We start from the raw sequence: 21,654 nt of genomic DNA, 5'->3' as shown, positions 1-21,654 counted from the left end.
CCACTAAACTTTTTAGGGGCCCTTGTGCCCCTATCAGCCCATGTCTTTATGGCCTTTCTATGGAACATAATCATCCAAAGATAAACCTATCCATTTAATGGCATATCGGTTCCTCAGTCTTTTCATCCTTTCCTCCACCAGTGGCCACTCAACTTTGTTCAGAATTGGCCATTGCTTTTTCCATGTTTCTAGAAGCCACCCTAATAGTGAGTTCACATCTCCTGGGATCCTAACCAGGATGTCAAATCCTATTAAGATAGCTTATTTTTCAACCCAAAGACCCAATGTGGGTGCTATTATCGAGTTCTCCCCTTCCTAGTCAATACCTTCAGCTACCAGTCCCAAGCATTCTCCTAATTCACCCAATACTTACAGGCCAATTCTTGCAGCTCTGTTGGGGTACGGTCTGTCCCCTGTCTCATCAGGCCCAACCTCTCGCTGGCTGAGTTTTGCTTAACCCTAATTACAGCTGCTCACCCTCATTCTAGGTCTTGTAGCGTGGATACAAAGCAAGTCCTGAATCGGGGACAGGCTGCCTGGGGAAAGAGACCTGTGCATTCCCACCCAGCTTGGGAGTGGATTAGGGCTGTCTGCCCTTAACAGAGAGGTGGGCTGTGACTGCAGGCTCACAAAGCTCAGGAATCTAGTGAGGACAAGCCTTCAGCAGCATTCACTCAGATGTCGCCATCTCACTTGTCAGAGTCCTCAATTTTCCCAGTCCTTTGACCTTTGCAAAACAGACTGCCTTGATTGACAGCTGTCTTTTGAAGTTTATCCATTCAGACTACTAAGTCCTGGTTTGGTCCTCAGTGTTCTCAGTTCTCCTGCTGCAAGAGATGGAAGCTTTTCTGAATGCATCTAGAGGATCTCTGGCTTGCCACACCTGGTTTTCTAGTTCCTGTTATTGCCCTCAACTGTTCATTACATTTCTATGGAGTAACAATGGCTCAGTAATAGCCATCTGACCCTGTTATCCTCAAGGCTACAATTTTCTCCATATTGTCAAATGCCAGCCAGTCCAATATTGCATTCCCTTCTACCACACCATCCCAATGCATCATCAGTGTAAACTGCAACCACTGGAATTTCTGCCAGCAACCATTCTCCACCCACCATGAATGACAGGGTCCAGCTGAATCACTCAGTGTCTGCCACACGCTATTCATTTCTAGTACCTATCTCACATATTAGATAAAAAAGGACAATTTATACAAAAATTCCAGAATGCTTTCCAAAATAGGTTTAAAATAGTGTGAATAAGAAATTAAATGTCAAAAGTATATAAGTGAGATACTAGATTTATTCAAAGAGAAATCAAATTTCCTGGGTAAAACAGCTGTGTGATAATACTGGTTCTGTGTCTCTGAAAAATGGCTATATGGTCACCTTTGTCCATACATTTACATAAATAACAGGTATTGTTCAGGACACACACTGAATGAGTCAATGGCTGAAACATCCATATGATGACTTAAGATAACATGACTGTTTAATGAAAATTTAGCATATAACATCTGACTTTTATCCTATGGACAAACAAGAAAAAATACAATAATTCATTTTACCCATTTCATTTTACAAAATCAGACAAAATGATTTTACAAGCAGCTTTTTTAATAAAAACAGCAATTTCATTTCAAACAAATATATTATCATCCTATTCCTTTATCCTATATATGTATTTAATTGGCAAACCTACTAAATTACAGAAATCAGTAAAAATCCAATCCATGATGCTTCAATTGCTTAGATCAATCATATTACATTTGAAATTCATTTTTCTTAGGTTAGAAGCCTGATTATCAGTTCCTATTAAAATGCTATGCCCTACTCCTTGTCCCAGTAAATGTGACAAGTCTGCACAAGGCTAAGTAACAGTATGTATAATACTTTTGAACATCCACACATGATTCATCAAGCACACACATCCCAGCTCCTAAGACAAGGTCATCAAAGGGCAAGCAGCTCTCCTAGTTCTCTTGTTCCTCATAGTGAGCATAGCCACTGGCATAGGTCCTTCCTAAATTCAAATTAGTAAACAAATCTGATGACTCAGCATCTGAATCTTTTCCACCTTCATCTTCTTCCTCTTCGTCATCTTCTGCTTCGTACTCATCTTCTTCCTCATCATGGTAGCTAGCACCAGCATACTTATTAGATGCAAGGTTCTTCCAATAGGCATCATACCCAGAAGCTCCATCTCCCTCTTCACCTCCAGTTTGCCTGCCAAATTTCAGGGAGCGTGCTACAAAACACAGATATGTACCGGCGTTTGATTAAATTCTCCAAATCCTCCACAACACACAAAATTATGTGAACCTGAGTATCTGCTTCTTACTCTCAAATGCAAAAGTTGGTCACATTCTCCTCATTTACTCACTTACAATTTAACTGGCAAGAAAGAAGACCTCAGGGCTTCCCTGGGGGCTCAGTGGTAAAGCATCCACTTGCCAATACAGGAGACACGGGTTCGATCCCTGACCTGGGAAAACCCCACATGCCACGGAGCAACTAAGTCCATGCTCCACAATTATTGAGCCCATGTGCTGCAACTACTGAAACCCATACTCTGCAACAAGAAGCCACTGCAATGAGAAGCCTGAGTACCGCAACTAGAGAGTAGTGCCCGCTTGCTGCAAGGAGAGAAGAACCTGCGCAGCAATAAATAAATAAAACTTTAAAAAGAAAAAGAAAGGAGACCTCAGAAAAAACAATCGGTTCTATCCTACTCAGAGTCTACATACACATCATATAAAACAAATGATAAACATGACTGTGTCATTTCATTAAATCTAGACAAAGCTGGAAAACAAAATAAGAATAGCATTTACATACATACATTAAATAAGGCACGTTAAGGTCTAAAAGGCCTTTGTTTGATTAATTAAAAGTGTGTTTTCAAATTATAGAACACTTGATTTCATGTCATTATATTCTTCTCAAAAGAACTATTTTGTAATTCAGATATCCTAGAAAATAAAGCCTGTCGTTTCTTCTGCCTTACTAGCAAAACAAAGTTTAATGCAAAAAATGATGTCTCGCCCTCACTGCGTAACTGTATCTTTGATTAAACAAACTACTGTCAGAGTCATTTAGAATTATGGTTCTATTCTGATACGTCTGGTAAAGAGTCAAATTCTCTTTAACAAAATTGTGAGCTGCATTATTGTAACCACGTTATAGTAGTTGCATTCCTTCATGGAAAAATTATATTAAACCATAAAACACATTCCTACAGTAGCAATGTATAACATAATAAGCACTGCTGCTCAAATATCAGACACCTAAGAACAGCTTCAAAATGAATTCCAACTTCCAAGTACTGAAGATTACCAGCACTTGAATATTAAGGATTTATTACTACACAATTATTTAACAAGGAAGCCCACGCAAGAACAGACAAATCACTCTTTTTGATCTTAAATTTCAGTATTCACTATGTCATTAACTGAAGCAAATGCCAAATATTGAAGTGAATGATGGTAAATTTCTTAAGTTAAATTTAAAAATTTTACCCACAATTTTCCAAGGCTATAAAATTCCATTTGCTTAGGAGAACACGTTCAGCTTCTCAAATATGAAGAAAAGGCAAAAACAAAAATAGAAAGAGGAAAAAAAGAAACAAATCTTGTCTATGCATTAAAACAAAATCATTCCAGTGATATTTTAAAAAAAGCCTTACTTGACATGCTAAGATCCTTAGTTTCCTGAGTTTCGTGTCCACATTTAGGGCAGGGAGGCTGCTTTCCTTTTTCTTGCTTAAACACCTTGCTCCTTGTATGATCATCACAGAAACAAGCCTATATAGGAGGAATTAGGAAGTTAAATAAGTAATTCAAAAAACACAAGAAGACATCACTCAGTATGTTTCTGTTGTTCAATCGCTAAGTCGTGTCTGACTATTTGCAACCTTATGACTGCAGCCACGCCAGGCTGCCCTGTCCTCCACTATCTCCTGGAGTTTGCTCAAACTCACGTCCACTAAGTTGGTGATGCCATCCAACCATCTCATCCTCTTGTCACCCCGTTCTCCTCTTGCCCTCAATCTTTGCCACCATGCGGGTCTTTTCCAATGGACTCGGCCCTTTGCATAAGGTGACCAAAGTTCTAGAGCTTCAGCTTCAGCATCAGTCCTTCCAATGAATATTCAGGGTTGATTTCCTTGCTGTCCAAGAGATTCTTAAGAGTCTTCTCCGGAACAACAATTCGGTTCAGTTCAGTCACTCAGTCATGGCCGACTCTTTGTAACCCTATGGATTGCAGCACACCAAGCTTCCCTGTCCATCACCAACACCCAGAGCTTTCTCAAACTCATGTCCATCAAGTCGGTGATGATGTCCAACTATCTCATCCTCTGTCGTCCCCTTCTCCTCCTACCTTCAATCTTTCCCCGCATCAGGGTCTTTTCCAGTGAGTCAGTTCTTCACATTAGGTGGCCAAAGTATTGGAGTTTTAGCTTCAACATCAGTCCTTCCAGTGAATATTCAGGACTGATTTCCTTTAGGATTGACTGGGGGTTTGATCTCCTTGCTGTCCAAGGGACTCTCAACAGTCTTCTCCAACATCACAGTTCAAAAACATCAATTCTTCAGCGCTCAGCTTTCTTTATAGTCCAACTCTCTCCTCCATACAATGACTAATGGAAAAATCATAGCTTTGACTAGACAGACCTTAGTTGGCAAAGTAATGTCTCTGCATTTTAATATGCTATCTAGGTTGGTCATAACTTTTCTTCCAAGGAGCAAATGTCTTTTAATTTCATGGCTGCAGTCACCATCTGCAGTGATTTTGGAGCCCAAAAAAATAAAGTCTCTCACTCTTTCCATTATTTCCCCATCTATTTGCCATGAAGTGATGGGACCAGATGCCATGATCTTAAGTTTTCTGAATGTTGAGTTTTAAGCCAACTTCTTCCCTCTCCTCTTTCACTTTCATCAAGAGGCTCTTTAGTTCTTCACTTTCTGCCATAAGGGTGGTATCATCTGCATATCTGAGTTTATTGATATTTTTCCCAGCAATCCTGATTCCAGCTTGTGCTTCATCCAGCCCAGCATTTCTCATGGTGTACTCTGCATGTAAGTTAAATAAGCAGGGTGGCAATATACAGCCTTGACATACTCCTTTCCCAATTTGGAACCAGTCTGTTACTCCATGTCCAGTTCTAACTGTTGCTTCTTGACCTGCATACAAATTTCTCAGGACGCAGGTCAGGTGGTCTGGTATTCCCATCTCTTGAAGAATTTTCTACAGTTTGTTGTGATCCATACAAAGGCTTTGGCATAGTCAAGAAAGCAGAAATAGATGTTTTTCTGGAACTCGATTTTTCTGGTACTTATGGCTGCAGTCACCATGCATGGAATCACCATGCATGGAGCCAAAAAAAAAAAAGTCTGGAATTCTCTTTTTCTGGAACAATTAGAAAGCATCAATTCTTCAGTGCTCTGCCTTCTTTATAGTTCATCACTCAATATTGCAAGGAAATTTAAAGATATACTTTGTTCAGGCAAAGGTAAGTTTTGTTGGGACTGGTAACATTCTTGATTTCAGTTCCTTAAGGGAAAGGGTCTCTGCCAGAACTTTTCTGAACTATGACCTAAACACATGGCATAAAGTATACACAGGGTGAAACATGCAGACACATTTCTTCATAAATATGAGTATTCACAAAGACTCTGATGACATAATGGTGAACAGCTCATCCATCCACACAGAGCACACAGTCTAACTGGGGACACATACAGGTGGAGAGGCAGTTACATGACATTATGCACTCAAAGGCCAGAGCAGAGGAGGAGCGCAAACCAGATCAGGGATTCAGGAAAGACTTCCAGGAGACGTGATGTCTTAGTCGAGATCTAAGATACGGAGAACAGGGGCGCAGCAGGGTAAGCAAGATTGCAAGAGTGGTGTAAGGCAGAGGAAACAGCACAGGCCAACTTGGAGAGGAGTTGGGAGAGAAGTGATAGGACTAGGAGTAATTAATAAGAACCAGAGAAATTACTCTGAGACGAAGTGAATCAGGGTGCATCTGTTCAGTGATCCTTGACAAATGGAAATGTTGGAGACAAGGTGTAAGGAAGCAGAACATTATGGAAATCTTCACTTTCTTCAAACTCTACCAAGCAAGTGCATTTTGACATAAATTAAAATATACTCCCATCATTTTGGTCAGAATGTTCTCCATAAATATAAGGTATGAAAACACTGAGCTAAGATTCAGGAGACCTGCACACTAGTGTCAAGACAACACAGGCCAACTGGATGAGTTCTGAAATGTCTCCAAGCTGTCTCAACCTCATTCACAATCTCTACAAGAAAAGAATTAAAGTACATAATGCTTGCAGGCATGTGTGCTAAATTGCTTCATTTGTGACCAACTCTTTGTAACTGTAGCCCACCAGGCTCCCCCGTCCATGGGACCCTCCAGGCAAGAATACTGGAGTGGGTTGCCATGCCCTCCTCCAGGGGATCTCCTCAACCCAGGGATTGAACCTGCATCTCCTGCATTTCAGGAGGATTCTCTTACCACTGAGCCACCGGGCAAACCCACACATAAAGTTTAAGGACCCTTATAGATTTACTACAACTAAAAATATTCTAAGGGCTGGGGGTAATATATGGGGATTAGAAACAAATCTAAAACTAAAAAATATAAAAGTATACCTTACAACGGAGACAGGAATGTTGACCAAGCCGATTGCATGAAACGCCTGTGGGGGAAAGTACATAATATCCAGATTCAAATTTGGAATGAAAACGTTATTTTCCACAGATTTATACTTGTACTGTCTTATCTTAGATTAACTATCAACATTTTTTTTTTGTCTCATCACTTGGAGGAAACAAAAAAAACAAGATGGAATTGCCAGCCAGAGGGAAGGAAACCAATGGTTGCACATCCCCAGCATTCTTTCACTATTACAACTCTAATTATCCTCTCATCGCCTTCCATTCCTCCAAAACTAGGAGGTGGCAAACGTGATTAGTGATATTTTAAAACCTGAAACGGTAAAACATCTTTTCTTCCCCATGACACTGGCTAGACTCTTCACTTAATGATATAATATTTCTATTTTTAAAAGAATACATCTCCATTAATATATATTATCTCCTGGTGGGATAGGCTACTGCCATTTTTTGCAAACTTCTGATATGAGAATAGAATACTTCAGGTGGAAAAGCATGACTATGAAGAGAAATAATGTTCAAGTAGGCAGGAAAACAGATGGAAAAATCCCAAAATATTTTATCTCTATTTTAGTCAGTAAGCCACATTAATTTTGGTCATTATCTACAATTAATGCAAAAAATCTACACTTAAGTGCAAATATTTTGGAATAGCCAAAATGTCTGGCATATATTGAGTTATGTCAAAATACAGAAGACAAAAATAATTAAGAGTCCTATAGGAACAAGAAAATAAACTAAGCCTTACCCTGATACAGTGTAAACTATTAACTTTCAATTTACTCAGAGGTCTTGAAGAAAGAAAAGCAAACAAAAGAAATTTTATCTTTATAATTCAAATATTTGACCAGATATTTCTAACTTGGGGATTCTTTTACTTAAGTTTGCCTGGGTCATGGGGAGCTTTTTCAATCTGGACCAGGGAGTTACTTTTTTAAAAACTCAAGGATGATTTCTCAGTTATGTGTATTATTATTGTTTCTGTCCAACCCTCCTGCTTTCTTCCACAGTAACACCACTAATTCAGATGGATTTGTATTACTTGTCCTAAGTGCTAACAGTAAACGTAAAAATCAACTGAGTCCTCACTACATGTTAGATATATATAAGCAAATCAAATTACTCCTATAATAACTATATTGTTTCAGTCTGTGGAGGAAAAAGCCTGAAATCTCAATCATCTCTACTTGAAGATATGCCCAGAGTTCTTAGGTTCAGTCTTCATTCAGTCAAAAAAAGGATTATTGTTTAGTCGCTCAGTAGGGTCCAACTCTCTTGAGACCCCATGGACTGTAGCCCACCAGGCCCCCCTGTTCATGGGATTTCCCAGGCAAGAATACCGGAGTGGGTTGCCCTTTCCTTCTCTAGGGGATCTTCCCAACCCAGGGATAGAAGCTCTGTCTCTTGTTTGGCAGGGGGATTCTTTAGCATTGAGCCACAGGGAAGCCCCTCAAAAACACTGTACACCCCTTTCAAATACAGGACCAGCAGACACAGTGAAAGTACCAAGGGCCTAACCCAATCTCCCTGTGTGCCAAGCACTCCTCATACACTCTTCTCCATCCCCACCAGCTGAGCTTCTGACATGCCACAAAGACACAACTCTAAGAAATTCACTGTTGTCTATCACACCCTCACCTTCACCTCTTGGAACCCAAACCATTCTGGTGGGACGTGGCCCTGCCAGCCTTCTGCTAACTACCTCAGCCCCACACACAGGCACTCCAGTTCTCTGTCCTGTTAATTTTTCTCCCCAAGAATTAAAACCTTGAGTTTATATTAGAAAATGCATTTCTTCCAGATTCTAAAAAATATTGTGACTTTCCTAGTTTTAGACTGGGGAATGGTTTTCTTTTTAAATCTACTTCTATGTTTTCAGAGTATTTTAAAAGAAAGCAGGTTTGGATACATCAAAGACTACTGATAATAAGCCACTTAAATTAGAGGCCCCCAGGCCATTTTCATTATTTGAAAAAATAAAGGCAGAGTACACACATGTGTGGGGATTTTTTTTTCCCTCAAGACATTCTTCCTACTGGTTATGCAAGTAAAATAAGTACTTGAAAAAATTCCCATATTTTCCCATTCATAGTTGTAAGTTCAAATCCAAAAATGATGAGATACGACCAGTAAGGGAGTAGAAACAAACTATCTTTGGGGCTTATGTGTATGATTAGGGCAATATTTCAGAGCATGTATTTCAAGGAGTGAATGGCAACTGGCAAAGGAAGAATGACAAAGAAAAAATAAAGCAATGAAAAAAAGTAAAGAAAGAGGATAAATTACACTAAGCCAAAGAAACCTGTGAACCTACAATGAGAATGACTTTAATATGAGGTATCAAATGGTAATAGATTTATATTAAAATCCCTTCATTATTCAGTATCTTTATTTTTCCTTTGTCTTTTACTAAATCCCTAAAACTTTATCCCTCAAAGTTGCCTGTCTTTGGGTTTAAATACTATAAAATACATAAAGCTCCCAAGTTTCAAATAAAATATTTCAATTTTTATATTATACATTCTACACAAGTCTAGGAACACCTCAAAAATGCTAACTACTTTGACATGTCCCTTTAATCTTTTGAGATTTTCTTTATAAATACTGTGAGAATTACATATGTGTCTGGACATGTGTGTTAGACTGATGACTTACCAACTTTATAGATGTTATAGATGAGTGTAAGGATTAGCATTTTATAGCAGAACAAGAACCAAATTCATGACAGTGAATCTGGAATTTCAGCCTTTCCTACAATGGTGTCTACTATTTACTTAGGGCTTTCTAAGTACCCTTAGAAAGGGTACCATCCTGATGCTTCAAATGGATTTTCTTCTCAGTTAACTCCTTGAAAAAATCAGCATCTTCCTTTTAAAATATAACAAAACTCAGGTTTAGAAAGATTTGTTAATTTGCCCCAAAACATATGGTCCAAAAGTAGAAATCAAGTAATGTTTGAATCTAAAACTTGAGCTTTTGAAAAACTGACAAGAGTAAAAATACAATGCAATCTTATCTGTAAAGATGATGCCATGAACCCATCAGTAACACTGGTTCTCAAACTGGAATATACATGAGAATTATGGGTACAGGCTAAATACAGATGCCTGGCCCCCACCACAGACTTAAAATCTCCAAGGATGAGGCTTGGGCACCTCCATTTTCTAAAAACCTCCACAGGTGTTTCTAATGCAGACTCCTGTCTAAAAGTCACTGGAACCAAAGCAGGAACAAACTAGGGGTTGAACCACTTATTTGGGGACATCTGAAAACAGGGTGGCGGAGAGGGGCTAGTTACTATAACTTGGAAGTGAAAACACCATTTAGTACTGAGGATCAGGAATTCTACAAGCCCTGCAAGGCCTGATCAATCCCACAAAATGAAGAACTGGCCCAACTAAAATGCCACTGGCACCACTATTGGAAAACAATGGACTATATGTGTTCTGAATTTTTTCTACAAACAGAAAATAGATCCTGAATTAAATTACAGTACATAAGAGGCCACATGAAAAACCAGATTCCTTTTCCAGTAAGTTTAACACTTATACTATTAAGAATCTTAGGTATAAAGAACATGTAACATATTAAAAACTTACATTTAAATGTTTCCGCTTCTAAAACCTGGCAGCTGGCTTGATGTTCAAACTGATCATCTTCACAGAGAAAGTTATGGCAAAAAGAACAACTGAAAATTCTGCCTCCTATTGGATTAAAGAACAAAACCCACAAATGTAAATATAATAAAGTTTAATTAAAAAAATTCTCATCTATAAAACTGCTCAGAAAAGATGGCAAGTTATCACAGATGTATACCAAAATAGCACAGCAATTTTTGTTCTGGTAAAAGCTACAAAGAAAACTAACCAACTGAACCAAACAAGAGTGAACTCCCACTATGTCCTGGCTCCAAATACAATAAACGAAATGCTAAGAGACACTTCCTCTCCGGTACTAACTCCCCTCCCTACCTGCCTTGGTAGATAATCCTAGCACTGCCTCTTAATGTTGCTATGCATAAATCCTTTTTCCAACTAAAGTTTACCTGGTCCCCAACCGTTCTGGCACCAGGGGCAGGTTTGGGGATGCGGGGGGATGGTTTCAGGATGATTCAAGCACATTCCATTTATTGTGTGCTTTATTTCTAATCTCAAGCTCCTGATCTGACAGGAGGTACCAGTCTGTGGCTCTAAGGTTGGGGATCCCTGAACTCAACTGATAATGGAAACAGTGCCAATACTTAGGATTGAGAGTATCCTGTTAAAAAAAAAAAAAATCATAAACAAAAGCATCTAGAATGTTTCATGGTCATCCTTCACTTCCAGCAAAGCTCATCACTTGTATGTAACCACTCACCATGGTCCCACACACCCCGTTCACATTCCACACACTCAGCATCGGTAAGCGGGCAGGCACAGGCATGCGTGCTGAGACATTTCCTCCCATGACAGACCCAAGCTTCACAGAAGTCACATATTGCACCCTGCAACCAAAGAACACAAAAAATTAATCTTTGCCATAGGACTGGCTACAACCATTGTTTAACCAAAGGCTACCACCAAAATGATATGCATTCAGCCAATCATCAACGTTCAGTGATAGAGTGGCTGCATTTAAAAATGCACTGCTTTCTCTAACCCAAAATTAAACAAGGTTCCCTGAACATCCAACTTCTTCACCAATAGCTATTTACAATATACAAATCTAAGCTACAAATCCAAAGAAAAAGAAGCAGGAGGGAAACTATACACGTACTCTAAATATCAATCGTTAAAATAAGTCAAAGAGTAGACAGTGTTGTCGTCAAACTGAATTTTAAATTAAATGAAGTCTAGAGCCCACAATTCAAACATCCCTGTCCTATAGCAACTCTGGTAACTAAACTGAACTTTTGCAAATATTAACATTTCTGACTTAAGAAAGATCCTTATCTGTGTAATTTATAACATAATCACATAACTTTTCTAGAACAACAGAGAAAATGTTAAATTTCTGCCACCATCTTTTTTCTTTTAAAGCAACTTATGTTTTAAATGCCCAGTGGCTCAGTGGATAGAGTTTGCCAACCAACACAGGAGACACAGGAGATGCAGGTTTGATCCCTGCACTGGGAAGATCCCCTGGAGTAGGAAACGGCAACCCACTCCAGTATTCTTGCCTGAAACATCCCAAGGACAGAGGAGCCTGGCAAACTACGGTCCATGAGGTCGCACAGTGTCAGACATGACTGAGTGACTGAACACACACACAGCACGTATTCTAAATCATTAATGCATTTCTTTGTAGAAAAAAAACTGAAGTAAAACACGCTACTAAATGACAAGGTAATACAACTCCAATCCTCTATCAAGATAAGACTGTAAGACTATGCCTTTCGATGGCACAATGACATCTACAGGACACTAACAGCTAGGAAGACTGAACATTGAGAAAATGGGACTGAACGGTGTTTCCTTCACAGAGAGGAGGGACGGGGCATGAGGCAAGTGCCAGAGCTACATTAGAGAGGAGCTGTGATTTAAATCCAGGTCTTCTGAACCTCAACGTTCAGTGACGCCTTCAATTCTATTCAAGGCTCCGTTAACAAAAGTGGTAAAGAGCAAATAGGAAGAATGTTTTGGACTTGTAAAAATAGATTACCAGTGTGGATAACAAATCCTCAAATGTTAACTCAGAGTTCTAGCAAGAGAGAGATGACACATTAACCTGGGTAATCCAGGGGAGTTTAAACAGATAATTCACAAACAACAGGGAAGGGCGTAAAAAGGCATCAAGGGATAATACACATATACCCCTAGACCTGAAGGGATACAGGCATGGGAAAGAAGAAGGCTCCAGAACCACAAGAGAGAGCCGTACAGGGAGGACTACCTATTCAAATAGAGGAGACCAGGACAACACGGTAGGGAGAAAGCCGAAAGAATAAACACCCAGATCATAATTTCCTCCCCTCGTCAGCCCCTCCACGGGCTGACGCCAAAAATAAGCCGCAAGTAAGAAAGTCACCGATCCAGTTCACACACACAGGTCAGGCTCCCATGGCAAATCAGGCTGGAAAAGAGTGAAGGGAGAGGGAATCTTAACTGGCAAATAGAAAATGGCCAGAAAATCACTGTTCTAGGACTCAGAGCTAACAATGCATGATTCTACTTAAATGTATTCTTTATATAAGAGATCATTCACACTCACACAATTCAGTGAATTAAAAAAAGTAGTAATTTGATAAATCTAGACATACCAAGGAAGATTACAACAGCTTCTGAATAAAGGCAACACTGACAATCCTATACTTAAAGAAGAATTTTCACAAGATGATTATAATTCTAATTCTTACTTCTGTAAGACATGCACACTTGAAAAATGTAAAGGTCTGCTTCATGATGAAAAATTATGTGTTCCTGGAAAATTGCTATTTATATTCTACTTTAAATATTATATTCCTCATGGACTGACATTTGGAACTGAGCATAAATTAATACAATAGAATATAGTAAAAGGGGACAAAAGGATAACATCTTTTAGTGGAAAAAAAAGCAAAATGCATCACAGGACACAACTGTTTCTATTATTTAAAACAATGAACTTCCTTTGACAATTCTATGTCATGAAAGATAACTACATGCAATGAAGTACATATGTCTATATGTACTGAAGAGCAAAACTCCGTTAACTACATACTCTTTTTTGAAATGTAAAGCTTTAAAAAAACAGTTAATCATAGGTTGTTTTGGAACTTAGGTTGCTTACTCAACCAAAAGCTTGAATCTTAATTTAGCAGAACTTTCAATATAGAGAGGGCTTCCCTGATGGCTCACAGTAAAGAATCTGCCTGCAATGTGAGAATAATATATGGTTGACGTCTTAATAATTAAGACACGTTAAAAAGGCCCCACTGACGAATTGTTGTTTGGGTCCATATTAGATGAGTTTTCATTCCTTGTACATCTCCCAGTAAGAAAGAAGGAAGCAGTCTGTACATTTCCCAGTAAGAAAGAAGGAAGTAGCCAAAAACAAGTGGAGAATAAGTGAAAATCATACAAAAACATGCCAGGTAATCCAGATAACTCCAGACTAACTGAACCAAGGGCCAAAGCAATACCATTTGGGAAAAAATAACTGCATATTGGTAAGAATGCCTTCTCCATCTCCTTGGAAATCTACCGGTCTAAAAGATATGAAAAGAAGCTTACCACCATGGCAAGGCCAGTACTGTAGACACCAGCATGCTTTATGACACAGTCTGAAGACTTCATCATGCACTTTGTTTTCCCTAGCAAAGAAATGAATTTTCACTATTAGTCTTACAAAGTGGTCCTTGTAAACATTCACTAATTCCTCTTTTTATCTAGCCCAAGTTCCTATGGAAATAATTTGAAAATAGAGACTAGCACTGTTTACTGCTTACATAACTGAGAAAAGAAAATGGATATAACTGAGATCTCAACAGAGTCCGATCTTTTCAGATTAGGAATTTATATACTACTTCCTGTTTGCAGTATAATCAGAAATTAAAGGTTATGCTTTCTTATCTAATGATCACTAGAACAGTTTAAAACCTTGTGAATTTTCAGATGAATAAAGAGATTTCAAAGTGATGTGCACATTTTATAATTCACAATAAAAGCAGTCTGATTTGAAGGGACTGCTTCTTTCCATAGAACATCTCAAACCAAATATAAAATAATAACTATGCAAATTACCTAGTTCATTTTTTATGTTTATCCACAGTTAAAAATTTATAAACATAGCTCCCAGGTAAGCATTCTTCCAAAATAATTGTCAAATAGCGTCCAAGGGAGCACAAAAACTCAAGAACACAGTGATAAAGCAAAAAATCACAATACAGCCACAAGAGTTCTGATCTAGCAGCAAATTAGCAATCTGAAACACCATCAGGAAATTCATTTATCACATGCCATGAGAGGATTAATGGGGACATACTAATCACACATCTCAGACACCACAAAGTGGAACATGGAAGAAACAGAAGACTCTCGATTTTCCATTACCCTGATTACCTAGGAAACCAAGCTAGACAAGAGGAAACAGGAAGAAAAAGAAACTGGAAATGAGGGGCAGCAGTGCCCCAACTGTTCCATGTCCAACACTAAGGGCAAGAACTAGTGAGCAGGCGATGCATATGCATGCATGCATGGCACTTCAGACGCTGAAGACAGGCGAAGGGCCTCGCCAGAGTGTAGCTCCGTCTTCTCCACAATCTATTATATTTTTGCATTCTACATCCATTTGTCTTTGTGAATAAAGATATAAAACCAGCAGATGATGGGTTTATCTAGGTTAGTGTTCTCTTTTCCATTAATTACAGACTTCACAGACGTCTTTGGAAGCTGGAACTATACCGGAAATATTCAGGGCTGTGGCCCTAAGCCTTCCTAACTTTCTGCAACATTATCATGCATAAACACATTTAAATGAGCATATCTCAAATAGTTTCACCTGAAACTATCATCCCATAACCAAAGGGGAACCTGTGTTTAAACGAAAGTTTGGGGGATGGTTCTGGAGTGAATACAATTAATCAGGCTTCCTTACTGGAGGTCTTCAGAATCTTAAACACATACACAGGTAACAGAATTCTCCCAGATGGCAGTGAGGGGAACATACAGTATGTCTCAAATGTATGCACTGCTTGAAGAAATACCTATTAATATGCCAAGTGTCCTGTGGAAGACTATTTGGGAAACATCAATCTTGTTGTTCTATGAACTACTATATAGTTTTACTCTGAACAATCATTCACTCTGAATAAAAATGCATTAAGTACATGGCTTAGGAACTCTATTCCACTTACTTGGGAATACATGTGAGGAAACTCAAGAATCATACACTGAGAACCAAATAAGAAAACAAGTGTTCACAAAAACCAGCACCAGGTAAATGTTCAATAAAATTATGTTCAATGGTCTAACCAACATACTGCAGGCAGTACCAGCAAGAATCAAGTTAGAAGTCCAATGTGCTATCCATCAATCAAGTTAGGAAAGTAAACAGAAGATATCAACAAGACTAAAACAGCATAAAGAAAAGTTCAGGATCACCAAATCTTATCAGTCTGAAATTTAATCTTTTCATGTTTAAAACAACATACATGATACCTGAACTGTGTCTTAATTATTTTTCCAGCATGACATCAGAGATAAAAACCAAGATGTGATAGTTTTCTGGTAGGCCAAATAACATTTTATGTTATCTTATTAACAATAAGCATAACATTACTGTAAATGATAATGATGAACCCACAGGTTCAAACTAAATAAATACCAAATAAATTCGGAGTAAAAGAAAAGGCACGCGTTTTCACCATACACTTACCACACTGTGCACAAATTGGTACCTTCTGTACAGAATTACAAAAGTAGCAGAACGCTCTATTCTTCTGCCGCCTTGTCATGTAAAAGAAAAGTTTTAAATACAGTCAATACCGATAAAGGTCCATCTATTATTACATATAGATAGAAAAAAGATAGAAAAACAAATAATTTACCTCTGACATTTGTCACATTCCTGTAAAATATAAAAACATAACATTAATCTTTCTATCGGATGAAAATTGCAAAGTTACTTGCATTATAAAGAATATCCTATTTTTCCATGTTAAAATGTAAGTGACACTTGCTCAAAAGCCCATGTATACCAGCATCTACACATACTTTAACAACAAAGGTATGCTATTGGGCATACCACACTAGAGAAAGAAGTGGCATTTTCACAAAAGAGGCTAAAAACAGTAGTGGTCTGTTTTTTGAACTTTTTTAAGGAATCAGAAAAATAATACAGAATGGTACAAGAAACAGTAGGGAACACAGTATGTTGAAGCTCACAGAAAATCCAGGATTCTGAATATGGTACTAAGAACTACACAATCTGGCCTCTGGTCACTTTTCAAACTTCGTTGGCCTATTCTCTTTAGACTCAAGTCACTATTTGCCAGTTGTTCTCAAAATATGTCTTGTATTCTTTCTTTTCCATGTCTTACTTATTTTAATACATCTCCCTGAAAGTACCTCCTCACTCCTTTACTTGCTGCAAGCTCTGGTGATGATCCCACCTCCACTATAGCTGAACCCCAGCCCCACATTCATCTTATACCAACTTTTACTCCTTATATACCTTAGTCCCAATTGTACCTTTTCTGCAGCACTTACCAAAGTCTAGCCCTCACTGCATCTATTTACGGATGAGTCATTTCTTCTTTTGTCTTCCTTCTCTTCTCTAGAAATGACCCTGGCACAGAGAAAGGAGTGCCCACTGTCCTATTTATATTATGTAACCTTGCTCCTCCTCACCCCCCAACCCAGTCATAAATGTCGGTTAACCCAGGGATGGCACCCACCCAAGACCAACCTATCAGAACCCTTTCCCTCTCTTAGGACAACATGTGATGTAACATGCAAGCTATAAACCCAGTGGTTATAAACCCAAATGAAATAAAACAATCTGAGAAAATGGAACTAGATAAAAGAAAGGGACAGAACTAGAAGCTGTTCCAGGTTCCAGCTGTTCCTGCATCCCAGCTACATCCTTGTCTTTCCATTATTCATTCAATCAACTCTATTTCTCCCTGGAGTTACTTAACTTGGATTTCTGTCATTTATAAACATTAGGTAATACAGAAAACAACGGAGCCCTCAGCTTGTGGAAACAGAGACTGTGTCATTCATCTATGTATCCTCCATAATGCCTAAAATAGCACAGAGCCTGTACACAACAAACATTTGAGGAATTAAGTCATATTAAGCATTTCATAAATGTTTGATGAAACAAAAGTACACATAAAAAGGAATGGGAAGAGAAAAAGTAGAGGTGTGCAAATCCAAGTTTTGGGACAGCGCAGAGAAAACATGGTCCCAGGAAGCGATGAGGTAATGATGACATATGGGGAAAAGGTTCTGATTAATAGGATAAATTGAGGAAGGCGTACTAGGTTACAGAGGCTGGAAAATGTCACACAGTTCCTAGTATGTATTCTTGATCAATACAATAGTAGCCAAGATAATATGACAAGTTTTATGAACAAAATCAAACAAAACTCAACTGCTATTCGGTGTTAATGAAAACAACAGACATGCCTTTAACACAGATTTACATAGTTTTTTCAACTGAGAACCAAAAAACCCATTACCATTGACGCATTGCATGGATGTTTAGCTAAATCTATGGTGCTTCTTGATGCTCTTAGCTGTTTTTCACGTTCCCGGCGGTTCTCTGCCTTCTTCCTTGCACCAGTCTTTTTTTTAGGCATTTTCCCTTCTTTCTACACAAGCAAACAGAGAAGATATAATTGCCTTGTTGTGTTTGCTATTTTAAAGAAACTAAGGAGTAGCAGAATGAAATGTTCTAATTCTCATTAAATGTTAAACTCAGCTCTGCCATTTTGATGGTTAAGCACATTTTAAGCCTTTATAAAACATTAAGCATACATCATTCCAAATAAAATAGATGGCTTTAAAAAAACAAAGCACTTCCTTGTATTATCAAACAGTTCTAAAAAATGTAAACGTCAAAAGATTTATCCTAACAGCCGAAATGGTTTTCTTTCCCACAGAGAAGCTTCTATGCTAAATAATATTCTTTAAAAATAACTCTGTACCAAGTGAACAAAATTATTAGGAATGTATCATTTAAAAGTATATTATTTATCCAGTTTATTTCACTTTTTAAGCTATATATTCAGATAACCTGATGCTGCCACGACGTCAACTATGTCTAATTTCTCCCACATAATACCTAGGTAAAATATCCAATAGTCAAAAAAAAAAAATCCAATAGTCATGTCACATGACATCAACTACAAAGACAAACTATCCTTTCTGAAAAAATATTAAAGGCATCTGAATCAATTTGACTCCTTGAAAGCTGCCTTTCCTTACACTTTTACCTGCAGTGAGCATGTAATTTTAACTTCATGTGCTTACCACACATCAAAATAAGGACTTTAAAACTGGCTTTTATCAGGTAGTTGAAGGAACCACAACAGTTAGAAAAAACAAGATTTTGACAAATAACACATTTTTATTTGGCTTTTCATCCCATCTGAATACAAGTTCCCTGAAAATTCCAGTTCTATCTTTCTTGACAAGGTTTGCCTCCCAGCCCTTTGAGGACAAATTAAGCACTTAAATGGAAAGATACACAAACGAGTCCACATGCTTGCTTTGAAAGAGAAACTTAAACTTCCTAGTATTCTTCAAACTACATACACTTTTTAAAAACCGTCTTTCCTAACAGTGGTTCTCAAAAATTATCTGGAAATCTATAAAAGAACAGACTGAGCCTTCTAGGCTCTATCCAAGATCTACAAATCCGAAACCTCCAAGCATGGGTTCCAGTTTCACGGCGACTGACACACAACCTCCATGAAGGGAAAAATATTCAAAGAAAGCGGAGTCGTGTCCGTGATACAGGGAGAGAGCTCTAAGAAAGCACGCCTCGACATTTATATTTCTCAACACAGTACCGCAAAAATCACACACCAGCTTGTGCCTGGAACAGGACAAAAATCATTCGAAGTTTTTCTACTTTTTGGGTTTCAACTCTAACGCTGGAATGCCCAATCAATAAGTCATGTGGTGGTTAGTTGCGCCTTAAAAACAACGACAAACCAGGCCAAGAGGTTTAGTGGGTGGTGATGTAACGTAACATCTAAGTCCACTAGGTCACCCTTCCAATATTTAAAGTGACAAGATAGAGAGTGAAACAAGGTGTACTGCCCTCGCCAAATGAGCTCCGAAAATAATCACAAGGTGTTCGTTCACCGGGTGAAATTTTCTGCGTCCCTAGGGGTGAATCCGCTGGGAAAGTTGAGCCTCATTTTCTCCCCTCCAGTTTGTTTTGTAAACTTAAAAACTGAATTCTGTTCTCGGCTTTATACGGTATTAAGCCCTTCTCCAGGAAGGGTCCCACTTCTTCAGGACGTGGCCCGTGGCGTGAAATGAAGAAACAGGCCCCAGGGGGTCACTGCGGCTTGGGAGGCAAAGCCTGCAGCAGGACTGGAGGTGCGGGGGGCGTCCAGGGGAGACGAGGCGGCCGTGCCACGCGGCGGGGGAAACCGACGGCCGTCCCCGCCCGCGGGGCACCCTCCCTCGCGCGCGCTCCGGGCGGACCTCGCTCACCCTCGCGGGGAGGCCGGACTCACTCCGGGGGCCGGGGGGCAGGGAAGGGCGTGAAGCCGGCCGGCGGCGGCAGCAGCTCCAACGCGCGAACCACGACTCTAGGAGAAAATGCTACTAAACCCGGAGAAACGCGGACAGAAGCGCTTACAGATACTAGGAGCCGGACCGGACGTCCTCTGACGTCAGCAGCGTCCTTACGGCTGCACGTCGATAGAAGAGGGCCCGCCCACTTCTGTTCGCTCCGCCCCGTCCCTGCCCCTCCCGCGGGGGGCGGGGCTCCCAATGCCTTGCAGAGAACCTGGGAGGTGAGGAAATAGGGGACCAGGAGAAAAGTGGTTGGGAAGGGACCCATCAATTTTATGTTTTCAGAAAAGGAGAACGCTAAAGATATGCAGATGACACCACCCTTATGACAGAAAGTGAAGAAGAACTAAAGAGCCTCTTGATGAAAGTGAAAGAGGAGAGTGAAAAAGTTGGCTCAACATTCAGAAAACTAAGATCATGGCATCCGGTCCCATCACCTCATGGCAAATAGATGGGGAAACAGTGGAAACAGTGGCTGACTTTATTTTTCTGTCCTCCAAAATCACTGCAGATGGTGATTGCAGCCATGAAATTAAAAGACGCTTACTCCTTGGAAGTAAAGTTATGACCAACCTAGACAGCATATTAAAAACCAGAGACATTACTTTTTACTTTGCCAACAAAGGTCCGTCTAGTCAAGGCTATGGTTTTTCAAGTGGTCATGTATGGAAGTGAGAGTCGGACTATAAAGAAAGCTGAGTGCCGAAAAATTGATGCTTTTGAACTGTGGTGTTGGAGAAAACTCTTGCGAGTCCCTTGGACAGCAAGGAGATCCAACCAGTCCATCCTAAAGGAGATAAGTCCTGGGTGTTCATTGGAAGGACTGATTCTGAAGCTGAAACTCCAATACTTTGGCCACCTGATGAGAAGAGCTGACTCATTGGAAAAGACCCTGATGCTGGGAAAGATTGAGGGCCGGAGGAGAAGGGGATGACAGAAGATGAGATGGTTGGATGGCATCACCGACTCCACGGACATCGGTTTGGGTGGACTCCGGGAGTTGGTGATGGACAGGGAGGCCTGGCGTGCTGCGGTTCATGGGGTCGCAAAGAGTCAGACACGACTGAGCAACTGAACTGAACTGAACTGAAAGGAAGAGATAAGTCTAAAAGGAAAAAGAAACTCACAACCTGGTACTGGATCAGGTACAAACAGAAAATTCTTGCTTAATTCTTCTGGAAACTTTTTTGTCCCCACACAACCACTTGACATGTTTGCTGCACAAACTGGGCCTTTAGTTGCCAGTGAAGTTCTGCACTACCCTCCTTTGTCTGTTTCCACTGGCCTCTGGAATTCCAGTCTTTTGTGAACAAATTCTACATTCTGGATCTCTAGTGTGATCTTCCTGTCTTTAGCTGAGACGTAACATCCTCTCCCTCCCAGAGGCTGCTTGCTTTAATCTTTAAAGTGAAGATGGCTTATTTTTCCACACTTCCTTTATGTCTTGGTTAGGAGCTTGGGGTCTGTCTGTCCCCTTGCTCCCCAGTGACCTACTTGGATAATCCCTGCTCCTTTTTATGTAGCCATGCCACTTTTTCTCCTTCCTTGTTGCTTTGTGTTACTCTCTCCTTACTGATGAAAATCTTTGGTTCCAACTTTGGCCGTCACCCGAAGTCACATGAACATCTAAATGAAAGGCCTGTCCTCTTGGGCTCTGGCTTTCATCTCCAGTAGCCATCCTCTCTGCTCCAGGACGGGCACTCACTGCCATGACTGTACCACGGGACTTGTCATCAGGTGGAACTACTGA

General features: G+C 39.6%; 1 protein-coding gene across 2 annotated transcripts; it reads right to left on the bottom strand.

The window, feature by feature from the left end:
• Positions 1 to 1,462: 1,462 nt before the first annotated feature.
• Positions 1,463 to 20,011, bottom strand: ZNF330 (zinc finger protein 330). 2 transcript variants are annotated; one of them, XM_043902485.1, is made up of 10 exons: positions 19,969 to 20,011; positions 17,831 to 17,962; positions 16,193 to 16,212; positions 16,021 to 16,091; positions 13,878 to 13,957; positions 11,044 to 11,170; positions 10,287 to 10,391; positions 6,664 to 6,710; positions 3,683 to 3,800; positions 1,463 to 2,245 (listed from the first exon to the last, which is right to left on the bottom strand). In XM_043902485.1, the coding sequence occupies exons 2-10, from the start codon at positions 17,948 to 17,950 to the stop codon at positions 1,971 to 1,973; spliced, it is 963 nt and encodes a 320-aa protein (XP_043758420.1). In that variant the 5' UTR covers positions 17,951 to 17,962; positions 19,969 to 20,011; the 3' UTR covers positions 1,463 to 1,970. The 2 variants fall into 2 exon arrangements, with proteins under 2 accessions (XP_043758420.1, XP_043758419.1); XM_043902484.1 differs by having other exon boundaries at positions 19,821 to 20,005.
• Positions 20,012 to 21,654: the final 1,643 nt, after the last annotated feature.

This window comes from Cervus elaphus, chromosome 5, assembly GCF_910594005.1.
Source record: "Cervus elaphus chromosome 5, mCerEla1.1, whole genome shotgun sequence".
NCBI classification, from domain to species: domain Eukaryota; kingdom Metazoa; phylum Chordata; class Mammalia; order Artiodactyla; family Cervidae; genus Cervus; species Cervus elaphus.
This window is presented reverse-complemented; position numbering and strand designations above follow the sequence as displayed.